The following is an 11,871-nucleotide window of genomic DNA, read 5'->3' as shown; positions in this document are numbered from 1 at the left end:
TCCTCCTCTCTGCGCCCTGGAAGAACTACGAGCGCGGGGAAAGAGCTAAAGCTCCGCCTTCGTCCATAAGGGGTCGCGCCGCAGCGAATGTTTCCAGCCCCCAGGACGCAACGCACGTTACAGACGCCTCTTCTTTCATGCATGTCGCGTCCCAACTCGTTTTAAAAAGCAGAGTTCATTTATACCTGTGCTTTCCCTCTTCAGCCTTGGTGGTGGGGAGACACAGAGCATCACTCAAAGCAAGGAGACAGGCAATATCAGCGTAAATGCTTTATTATTGTTATTTTTTTAAGGAATTTTATCACGCCGTGATAAAGGCTTCCAGAGCGGCTAACAAAAGATTGCTCAGTAAAAGACAGGACTCGTCGTTGCCCTTCTAGGTTTACATTCTGAAAGACAAGGCATAAGAGCAGAAGCCACGAGGGAAAATGAAAAGCAAACGCAAGTACCAGGTTTTAAAACCAAATTAAAGCAGGGCCAGGTAAAATTAAAACGAAAGGTTGCACTCAGTGGGACTCTAATGTAAGTATTATTCATTGCAATGGGTGCACTCTAAGTGGTACTCTAAACCCCACAGGTTTGAATATGCACCTAAATATTTATATTTTTACTAGCAATTAGAGTTGCCAGTTTGAGTTTTAGCTCTTCAGCTTTAATCAGCTGTTTGACAGGTGTAAACAAAACTGTGCACCAGTACTGGACACTGTTCATAAATTTTCAGAGTGCGTTCTGTACAAATCACCCACAATGCACACATATCAGTAGAGAGTGTACGGTACCAGCAAAGTATCATCCAGGTTATGTCATCACCAGTTTCCAAATGCTGTTGTTCTAAGACTGCAAAAAGACCAAAGAGAATGTGCCCTTTAAAAAAAAAAGAATGCCACTATCAATGACAGGTTTTACAGTCACTTGAGAACAATATTTTGAGTATGAAACCCTTGCAATATTATGCTATGAATCCACTGTGTCAGAACCCATCCTCAACTGATAGTCTAGAATCCCCAACTTCCAAGTGAGCCAAGCAAACAATATTCACTATCCACACTAACCTTTCAAACATGAAGCATTACAGGCTCTCTATGGAAGGCAGAAGGAACATAGTGATGGAGGTTGTTTCTGTACTCCTCCCAATCTCCAAAATACTTAGCCAATGTTGTCTGTCTAAGTGTTTTGCTCAGGACTGTATCTCCTTACCAATGGCAGGAATGAACACTCAGATCCATAGGGAAGATTTAAATCACCTTGAACCGCAGTGTTTTTATTGGTGAGATCATCCAGGCCCCCTGCAGTTTACTTATGACAGCATGCTACCGGGTACTGGTCCACACTGCCAACTACAAGACACTGCCAACTTCAACTACAGACATTTTTATAACCTTCCAGCCATGTTCAGAGTATCAGGTTTCCAGATAATGTTAACATAGTAGCATCTTGATGTCATCATACACAAAATAATACTCTAAACCGATCGATCAGAAATGCCAGTGACAATAGGATAGAAAATTTCCCTGATTGAGCCTTATTGACAAGTCAATTCAGTGAATTCCTAACAGTTTGGATCAGCCTCTGTGTCTGCTTAAACATGCAATGTGTCTGATTGAGGAACCATTCAGAAAAACTGGTTTGATAACTACACTGCACAGGTGCTTGCCTCTGTTGAACTAGTTGATTAAATGGGTCTATTCAGAAACAAATGAATACCTTTGTCTCAGCTGTCTGCAGCAACTAGGAACACTGGTATTTCCCCAGATAGTGTTAGCCTACAGCAGCTTCTCAATCCAGCTAAGAATTCCATTTTAAAGTAACAGCAATGCTAAACATTAATCTGACTTGGAATTCTGCTGCTTTCTGAGAAAAGGGTGTAAGTTTGATTTATAACACAAAAGCACCTATAAGCAACCTATTTCTACCAGGATTTATCTGGATGTCCCCAACAACTGCAAGAAGAGGCTAAGGCACTGCCAGGATACTGCATATACTGGTCGTAGCTGTCTCCTCCCCTCTTGCCCCCTCCCAGCCCCCAAAATGCCATCTCTCAGGTTGCTCTTATGGCCTCAGAGTCACTGCTAGGCAGTTCTTTCTACACTGGCTGATGGTGAAGGACATTCAGAGTTTGGCATTCCAGTTCCAACCTTGAGACAAGCTTTTGAGATTAGAGTTGGGATTCTGAATAATCTCATGCCAATAGGATTGTACCCCTAGAGATGTTAAATAGTTAATATATGAAATTGCTACTCTACCAAAAAAGTACCTCTAAGTAAATTGATTGAAAGCATAATTAAAAATAGAAAGCATAGAGGATGACAAGCCTTACTGAAAAAGAATCAATGTGGTTACCACAAAGGTTAAGTCATACTTCATTAACCTCTCCGAGTTCTTTCAGAGTGTCAATAAACATGTGACACCTCAAAGATTAACAAATTTATTGTGTTTATAACCCAATAATTGTTGAGAATAGTAGCTGTTAAGGTAGTTATGATTGCCTGTACTTTTTTGCATTTCAGTTCCCTCTGAAAGCACTGATTTCTCCTCATATGTACATAGATCAATCGATTTCAAATCAATACTTCATGATTCTTATGAAGTGGAAAGTATCCTTATTCTGAAATCTTATGCCAGAATAAATAATTTGGTGTATGTTACGGTGCCACATTGTTTTGCTATTACAGACTAACAGGGCTACTTTTCCAGCAATAAACATATGAATATGGGTGACCTGGTTGTCATTTTTTTACTTGAACTTCCAAAAGACTTTTAGCATAGTTCCTCATTTAAAACTCCTGAGCAAACTTTACAGTCACAGAATAAAAGGAGTGGTCCTCTTATGAATCAAAGAACAGAAAACAGAGACAAGGAATAAACGATAAACCATGTCATTTGGTAAACAAAATATATATTGTTGCCAATTGCAGCACCCCAAAACACCCCAAAAATAATTGGCCAGAGGAAGGCCCCAAAAGTAGTTGGCCAGAGGAAGGCCACACAGTACAACACCACAGTTATACAGTCCCAGAAGGGAGGGCGGATAAGAACAAAATGAACTTTGTGTAACCCACAGCTAACAAGCTAGCCTGACCTCCAATACAGTAGTCAAAGGGACAGTGGAAACTGGTTATAGCTGCTATGAAAGTTGCAAATCTGCAGGGAGTAAGAACATGGCAAGCCTGTGTGAATCTCGAGCAGATAAGAAATGGACATGGGAAATGTCTGGGCCTTGACAGAAGAAAAGACTCTTTGAAGCTAACAGCAGTGCGGGTGTGGCTACATCGATGTATTGATGCATTAGAAGTGTATTAGCTGACCTAACTGCTTACCTAGGGTATAAAACGCATGTACCGGGGGTGCAACTTTCGAGACACTACTTTGGACTGAACATCCCCTTTTGTCTCCCTTTATTCTACAGTGCACTAGAATAAGGCTGGTTTTGGCTCTAAGTCTCATCTCAGGCTCCTTTTGACTCGGGTCTGGGGTCCGCCCTAGCTGTTCGCCCTAGCTGTTTACTGGCTGAGTTTGGTAACAATATCAACAGTGGGATCTCACAGGAATCTGTTCTGGGCCTAATGCTTTTAAACTTGTTAAAAATAATGTGGAATGAACCGCAAGGGTGATTGGGAAGTGCTCCAAAAGGATCCAGGGAAGAATAGCCATCAAAATTGTAGGTGTGACTCAATGCAAGCCAATTCATTGGATTTATACATGGATGGGTCCTGAGCTAGCAGAGACTGACCAAGACAGAGGTGGCTGTCCAGAACAGAAAATGGAATGTGGTTTCTGTTTTGTGGCTCATTACATCCTTCCCATGCAGCTATGTATGAATGGTGAATTTGGTTGGTTCAGCTCACTTGGAAGTTGCTGGAGAACATGGGCAGCAGAGTGCCGTTATTCATGTCCTGCTTGTGGGTAGCTGGTGGGCAGTGGTGTGAATAGAATGCAGGGCTCCGTGGCCCCTTGGACGTCCCAGCCGAGCTCCTTAAAGGCTTCGCGTGGTACTTTCTCCGCATCTCCCTTCCCCTTGTCATCGTGGAGCGGCGGTCGAGACCTCGACGACGAGGATCAAGGCGGCAGCCTTTTGAAAGGCAGCGCAGCGTGGCTGAGAACAGCCCGTCAACCACTAGAGCGTGGAGGGGGTGAGGCAGCTACAGAGCAAGGCCGCAGGCAGAAGTGCGCCGACGGGCACTTCCCTGAGCAGCAGCCTCCGTCGTATTCCGGCATTCCGGAGGGAACGGTCGGCGGGCGGGGGAGGGGACGACGGCCGGCCAACGGGCAGCGCGCTGGTTGCGCGGGGGCCCGGTCGCTAGGCAACGGAGAAGCGGCCCCTGCCGAGGGCGGGAAGCCTAGTACGTAGGCGCGCGCCAGGGAGAAAGCGCGCGACCCTGCTTCGGCCCGGCTAGGTTGCCTTCCTCGGCCATGGCCACCTTTCAAAATGTGGACCCCGCACTTAAGGTCTATTTCAAGAAACACTCCATACCTGACATCTATGAGGTAAAGGCCGAGCTGCCCGTTGAAAGAGCGGAGTTTTGGCTGCAGATGCAGGGAGCACGGCCGCATGAGGGGAAATGAGGGCGACTTCCCCGCCTGTGTGTTGCCGTGGTGTGTTTTAGGGCTCAATGATGCTCTCGCATCTTTAACATTCCAGCGAGCGGCGCTTCTTTATGTTTAATATTTATTTCCAAGTATAACTTGGGCCTCTAGGGAGCCGCGGAGGGCTTGTAGGGTAACAGGACTAGGACGGGAGATGAGCGAATCCGTATCTTCCAAGATACTCTGGCTCCTTTGAGTTCAAAAGTCTGGCAGACTGGAGATTTTTCAAACAGAATCGAGTTTTAAGCAGGAGACACATTTTAAGGCGATCGATGCATAGTTTAATTTCTTCTTCAGCTCGATAGATTACATTTAGATTGTAATCGCGAAAGTTAGAAACTTAACACTGTCTAGGCCGTCTAGAGCATAAACAATAATGATTGCTCAGGATATTGCTCTTAGTTCATGTTGATTCCAGTTATTATCAGTCTAGGTAGGGATGCCTGTCAAGATTGAGAAGCAGTGAAAGGGGGAGATGTGATCTTTAGTTTTTTTTTCCTACCAAGTTCTGCCCCTGCTGTTCTGAGGCAGTATCTCAAGAGTAATATGTGATGGCTCTTATAAAAGCATTAAAACGTACAAATTGTGCTGGATCAGATTAATGGTCCACCTGTTCCAGAATTCAGTTCAAATGGGCCAATCAGCTAACCAAAGGATCCTCACAATAGGACATGAGTGGAACAGCATCCTCCCACCCAAGTTCCCCAGCAACTGGCATATGTAAGCATACTACTTCTTATACTGGAGGTAGCATATTTCCACTGGGACAAGTGACCATTGAGAGCCTTTTGTCCCATTTTCTTTTAAAGTTGTCCAAATTGCTAAGCATTCTTACATCTTGTGAATGTTGTCAATAGTTTGTGCACTGTGTGAAGAAGTACTTCCTTTGATCTGTCCTGAAACTCCCACTAGTCAATTTCATGGGGTAACTCCAAGGCTCTATTAAGAGACAAGGAGAAAAATGTCTCCCTATCCACTTTCTCCATACCATGCACAATTCTGTATACCTCTGTCATGTCTCCACTTACACATCTTTTTTCTAAACTAAACGATTTCAGTTGCTGTAACTTTTCTTCATAGGAGTGTCGCTCCGGACCCTTATTTTAGTTGTCTTTTACTGCACTTTCAACTCTCCGATCTTCTTTTTTAGATGTGGTAATGAACTATACACAGTATTCTAATTCTGGTTGCACCATTGATTTGTATAAGGAAGTATGGTATTGACAGATTTATTTTCAAATCCTTTACGAATTATGCTTAACAGGGAGCTTGGCTTTTTTCACATAAGCTGAGTTCCTTGAGTTAGCCACCATGATCTCTTTCTTGGTTGGTCTCCACTAATGCAGTTCCCATCAGCTGATTCTTGAAATTGGGATTACTTGCTCCAGTGTGCCTTATTTTACATTTGCTTACACTGAACTGCATTTGCTACTTTGATGCCTATTCCTGTGTTGAGACTCCTCACAATCCCTTTTTTCTTTATTTAAAATTTTTATATGCCATCGTATACTAAACAAACCCCCCTAAATAATTTGGAGTCATCAGCAAACTTGGTCATTTCACTCCTAACTCTAGATCATTTATGAGTAAGTTGAAAAGCATTGAAGTCATACAGATCTTTTTTGACCCCACTGATTAATTCTCTCTGTTGGAAGAATTTACCATTTATTCCCACTCTATTTTTTCTGTTGCTTAACTCATTAGTGATCTATAACAGAACCTTCCCTCTTATCCCATGACCGCTAAGAATCTTTTTGAAGGATTTTGTCAAATTTTAGAACTCCAGGTAAACAATGTCTTGTTTATTACCAGTCTTAAAGAACTCAAAAAAGTTCATGAGACAGGACTTGGCTTTGTGAAAGCTATATTGATTCTTTCTCAGAGGGGTTGTTCTTTATGCTTTCTAATTAGGGTTAGATTACTGTTAAATTGGAAATAGGCTTTTAAAAATCCCAGCTAAGAAATAAGCAGCAAAATTCTTGGATTTCTAGTTCAGTGCTCTGTTATGGAATGAGTTCATCACTAAGGTCCACTTTTGGCACCTTTTTAGCATTGTTCTCTACTACAGGGCATTTAATTGGTTTACAACTATATTGGGGCTTTGTTAGCTGCTTAAGCAGGTCTTATGATTTAATTTGTATATGCAAGTATAGCTGTTTATATTTCTTTTCAATTCAGTTTTGAATTTTTATGGTAATTTAAAAAAAAAAAGCTTTTTTTAACCCGTCTACCACTAGCGTCTCAGGACAGCTTACAATAAAAATGATGATGTTTTATGATGTTTTTATTGCTGATTGTCTTTTATATTGTATTTTCATGTGCTATTGTTTACCATGAATGGGTATGAAAGCTATACAGAGAAGAAAGCTGACAAGAAGAAAATAGATGCATTTGAAACATGGTTCTGGAGAAGAACTTTGTGAATACCCTAGACTGACAGAAAGACCAACAAATGGGTCCTAGATCAAATCAACCAGAGTTTTTCTAGGAACAAAAATAACAAATCTGAGAGGCTGTTGTTCTTTGGTTACATCATGAGAAAGCAAAATTCCCTGGAAAAGGCAATAAGCTGGGGAATGATGAAGGCAGAAGAAGAAAGGAAGACCAAATAGAAGATGGTTTGGCTGTGTAAAGAATCCAGCAACCTTCAATTTACAAATGCTGAGCAGGGCTGCCCTTGATAGGAAATTTTGGAGGGCTTTCATTTATAGGGTCACCCTAAGTAAGAGACAACTTGATGGCACATAACAATAACACATGTATTGTTGTAAACAGCCCAGAGACTTGTCCCAGAGTAAATAAATAAATAGATTAAATAGCTACTGTCCCTTCAAACGTGTGAGGTTAAAATAAAATGTTTATATATACAACTGAGGATCATATAACATCTAGTAGGGCAAGATGAGGGGAGAAACTACACTCTGGAAAAACCTTATATGCTACATAACTGTTATCATTAGCATAATTTTGAGACTGGATTCAAAAAGATACCTATGGAAAGAATGGTGGATGCAGTGAGAAATATAACCAGTAGGTGGCAGTTATGCACTTGAAATACCACCTCCTTGCCAGCATAGAATTTAAAGATATCAGTTATATAGAACTAGGGAATATGCAAATTGGTAGAAGAGATGTTACGTTCCAAAGGATGGTTGATGTAGGATGGCTCAGTCTCTTGTGGTCAAACTGGAATGGACATTTAAAATTTTGTGTGTAAGCTTTGTGTGGCTGCTGGAAAGGTGGTTTATTTGTGAGGCACATAAGTACAGCTCACTCAATTTTACTTTCAGTTTAACGTCATTTCACCATTATGGCCAGAAAATGCCAAGTCTTTGACTGAAAACAAGTGGCTTGCTCTAGCCTACATCTTAGGAAATATGCATAGATAAAAATTGACTTGGAGTAGTAAAAGTAGCAGTAAAGTAAAAATCAGTGGCAAACAGGCTTTATGCATGGAAGATCTACCATGTACAGTGGTACCTCGACTCATGAATTTAATCCATTCCACGACTCTGGTCGCTACCCGAATTGGTCGCAAGCCAAGTCAAATTCCCCCATAAGGTTCAATGTAAATAAGGTTAATCCGTTCTGTAAATTTTTTTTAATCACAAAAATTTGAAACAAAGTAACAAAGAACAACAAAGTAACAAAGTACAGTAGAGAACACTAACCTAGGTGGCGGGGAGGTTTTTGTTTGGAAGGAGAGTCCAAACCATAATCGTGCGATAGCGATCGTGCTGGGGGTGAGGGAGACGGCTGCAATTGTGCTTGGGGGGGGGGAGATGGGTGTGATCGCTGGTGTGCTTGTGCAGGGAAGATGGGCGTGATCACAGCCGTCTCCCCCCTGAGCACGACCGTGGCCATCTTCCCTGCACGAGCACAACTGCGATCACGGCCATCTCCCCACCCCCTAAGCACGATTGTGCAGGAAAGCCGGACGCAATCGCGATTGTCACCCAATGCGGAATTTGCGACCTGAGTCAATTCTTTTCCGGAAATTTCTGTTTGTGACCCAATTTGGTTATGAACTGAGGCATTTGTGAGCTGAGGTACCACTGTACTTCAGCTTGAGGAACTGAGTGCCTCTGAATGCGTGGCTCAGTCCAAAAATGTGTTTTTAGTAACAATGTACACCTTTTACTCAAAAATCAGCTAGTTTTTCCACAAGCTTCCTCTCCTCCCCAGCAATCTGGTTTGGAAGAAAAATATTGTTGCTTTTGCCATTGCTAAACAATTGGTACTAAGAAACCCTTGCTGATCTACTGCAGATCACCTAGAGATCTAGTATTTTACTACACCATCTGTTCTGTACCTTTCCTGACTCTCAATATCAGTTTCCTTTTGCAGAGGAGCTGCAGAAATGCTAACTCTGTTTGATTTACTGAACTTTGACTCTTTTGTTTTTTTTAGTTTGTTGCATTCTTGCTTTGCAAGGTAAGACAGGAGTAGCTGCTGCAATCAAGTATCAGTCCCTGGAAAGCTGTACAGCAAGGAGCAATGTATGTGATTGTTGCTTGGTTAAAGGAGGGCTATCTTGCATCCTTAGCAACTCCTTTTGTTTTGAATGAAGGGGCTGGTCAACTCTGACTAGTTAGCCAGATGTAAAATAATGAAGTGTCAGGGATTCTCTCTTCAGCTTCTATTTAGGATTCAGATTCAGACTTCTGCCTCCTTTTTCCTGAACTAGCCTGAACCCAGCCCCTGAATAAGGAAGCCTTTGTAGGCTTCGTGGGAAGATGTGTAACTGCCTTGGAGCCGGGCAGTTATTGTTTCATCTTCTTCTGAACACCCTCCACCTGTTTTGTCTTAAATCTGACAGTCAGCCCAGGGTCTAGTTAGGATTTAACTGTAGTTCTTTGTGATTCTCTCTCTATTCTTCCTGGGTACCAAGCCTATGTTACCAGGCCAGAAATCCCTTTATGCTTTCATTTTGAAGTGCCTTAGTTCCCCAGAAAGATCTCTTTGCCTTGTGTACTCAGGGAAAGAATGTATGGTAGAGCACTGACTCAATACAAATCCAAAGGTCTGTACAACTCAGTTTTGTGTGGCCACTGTTTGAATTCTGCTTGGAGCCTGATGAAAACTTGTATCTAAGCCCCAAGGTGCAATTTTGTTTGTTTTGTTTTGTTGGTCAGGAAATAAGCTTAAATTGTGTGAAATTGCTACCAAATAGATTTGAATAAGTGGTAAATAATGTAAATAGAAACATTAGAGAGAAATCCCACTGGCAAAGCTTTCATTCAAAATCTAATTATAACCAAATTATTGTGGGTTTGGGGTCCCTGATACAAGCAAGGATCTTGTGATTCTTGAGAACTTGTTATCAGGAAATCGCCATTGGATGTTATCCTTTGGCTTTTCTGGATAACATAGTTCTCAGCAGTGAACAAACTGGTTGAGGCTGATCTTCACAGTTTTAAATTTATTTTTTATTCTCTTTCTTTTTAAACTATCATTTGTTACCCCTGTGGCCCACTAGTACCCCATTTCATTTAGAAGTCCAGGTCTCCAATATGGTTCTGCAACATTTCTTTAGCCCAAAAGTGGACAACTTGTGGTCTTCTAGTTGTTTTGACCTAGAACTCCCATCATTCCTTACCATTGGTTACATTGACTAGAACTGATAGAAAGTGTAGGTCAGAACATTTGGAGAGCTGCAAGTTGTCCATCCCTGCCTTAGAGTCACCTCTCTTCCCCACATGACAAATGCTGATTTCCACACTCTGTATCTTTTTGATATGTTAGGTCTCTTCTAAGTATATTGCCTCTTGTGTGAGGGCAGATGTAGGCATCCTTTTTTGGTCCATGTGCACATTTGGCAATTTGAGAAACTCTACAGAATGGGTGTGGTAGAAAGCATTGGCCCCCAGAGCATCCTTATTTCCTAAGAATGCTTCTGAGCCCTGCATGTATCTCAGAGGAATTTATGTGGGGAAAAAAGATGGAAACAACCTGAGGTCCTTTTTGCTTTGAAGTTATCCCAGTTGCCAGTAAAATCATTCTGACACTTGGTCAACCTACCTCACACCTTATTAGTGATATGAAACGGGAACTTTGAATATTTGTGTGAGTATGTGTGAGAATGTATACATACATAAATATATACGAGCATACGTACATGAGTATAACACAGGTCTAGTGTATCTCTGATCATTACTCTGATTTGTCATTGTAACTATGTGTTTTTGTTTTGTTTTCCCCCTTTCCTGGATATGTGTGGTTCTACTCTTGTTTTGTGTTCTTGGTGGTTTTCCTCTGATTTGGTTTTGTTGAAGGATAGTAAAAAATCAAATCAAATAGAAATAGTTTAAAAATATTTAAATTTTAGTTTGGAGGGGTAAGACAACTCATCAAGCACCAAGTAAAGTGCTAGTCTGCAGGTAGGTATACTAACCAAGCCATTTTCCTCTGCTGTAATGCTTACACTGCGATCAATGAAAGAATTAAGAAAATATTAAGTGTAAAGATGTTTCACAGGAGATGAAGGCTAAAATCATTCACACTGTTGTATTCCTGTTAACTATGTATGTGAAAGCTGGACAGTGAAGAAAGCTGCCAGGAAGATTGAAACATTTGAAACTGGGTGCTGTAAGAGACCTTTGCAAATACCCTGAAAGATGAGCAAGTAGCTCCTACACCAAATCAAGCCGGAGCTTTCCCTAGAAGCAGAAATGACAAAGCTGAGGCTTTCATACTTAGGGTGCATGACAAGAAAGTAAAACTCCCTGGAGAAGGCAGTCATGCTAAGGAAAGTTCCTTTTGCTGCTTGCCTGTCCTTGGCAACTAAGAGAGTTGATCCTGCCATCCATCTAGGCTTTTTTCCTTTTTGCTATACGTATTGTCTTTTTGCCTTTTCCCCAATGATGTTTCTGATTTCAGTCCATAGTTTGTCTGATTCACAGACAAATTATGTCATCTGAGTTTAGTAATCCAAATCTGTTCCGTATGTGGACTTTAAATTCCTCAGGAATGTTATTTAAGTTGTATTTTGGCACAATGCTTTTGTTACGGCCTTTTTCAGCTTTACTCTTGGCAGTGCGAATACAGATTCTCCCATCTCTTGCTTTCAATTACACAGTCTATTTGATTTCTGTATTGGTCATCTGGTGATGTGTATTTGTGCAGTCATCCGATCAGTTAGTTTCTCAGGATTCTATGAATCATTCCTCTGCTTCACTCCTGAACCCTAGGTCAAATTTTCTCACAACACTGGATTCGCTGTGCTGCCTACTTTTGCATTCTAGTCAACTATGATTATTAGCATGTCTAGCTTTGGTGTTGTAGCAG

General features: G+C 41.5%; 1 protein-coding gene across 1 annotated transcript in view; it reads left to right on the top strand.

Annotated features, from left to right (window-relative positions):
* Nucleotides 1-4,410: 4,410 nt before the first annotated feature.
* FBXL13 (F-box and leucine rich repeat protein 13) overlaps nucleotides 4,411-11,871 on the top strand; it is a 104,761-nt gene continuing 97,300 nt past the window's right edge. Inside the window, exon 1 of the mRNA XM_044423268.1 lies at nucleotides 4,411-4,485. Within this exon, the coding sequence (XP_044279203.1) occupies nucleotides 4,411-4,485 (75 nt within the window). The remainder of the gene's footprint in view (nucleotides 4,486-11,871) is intronic.

The sequence above is a fragment of the Varanus komodoensis genome, unplaced genomic scaffold, assembly GCF_004798865.1.
Source record: "Varanus komodoensis strain SLA01 unplaced genomic scaffold, ASM479886v1 scaffold13_3, whole genome shotgun sequence".
In the NCBI taxonomy this organism is placed as follows: Eukaryota; Metazoa; Chordata; class Lepidosauria; order Squamata; family Varanidae; genus Varanus; species Varanus komodoensis.
Note: the sequence above shows the minus strand (reverse complement) of the source record. Positions and strands in the feature narration are given on the sequence as shown.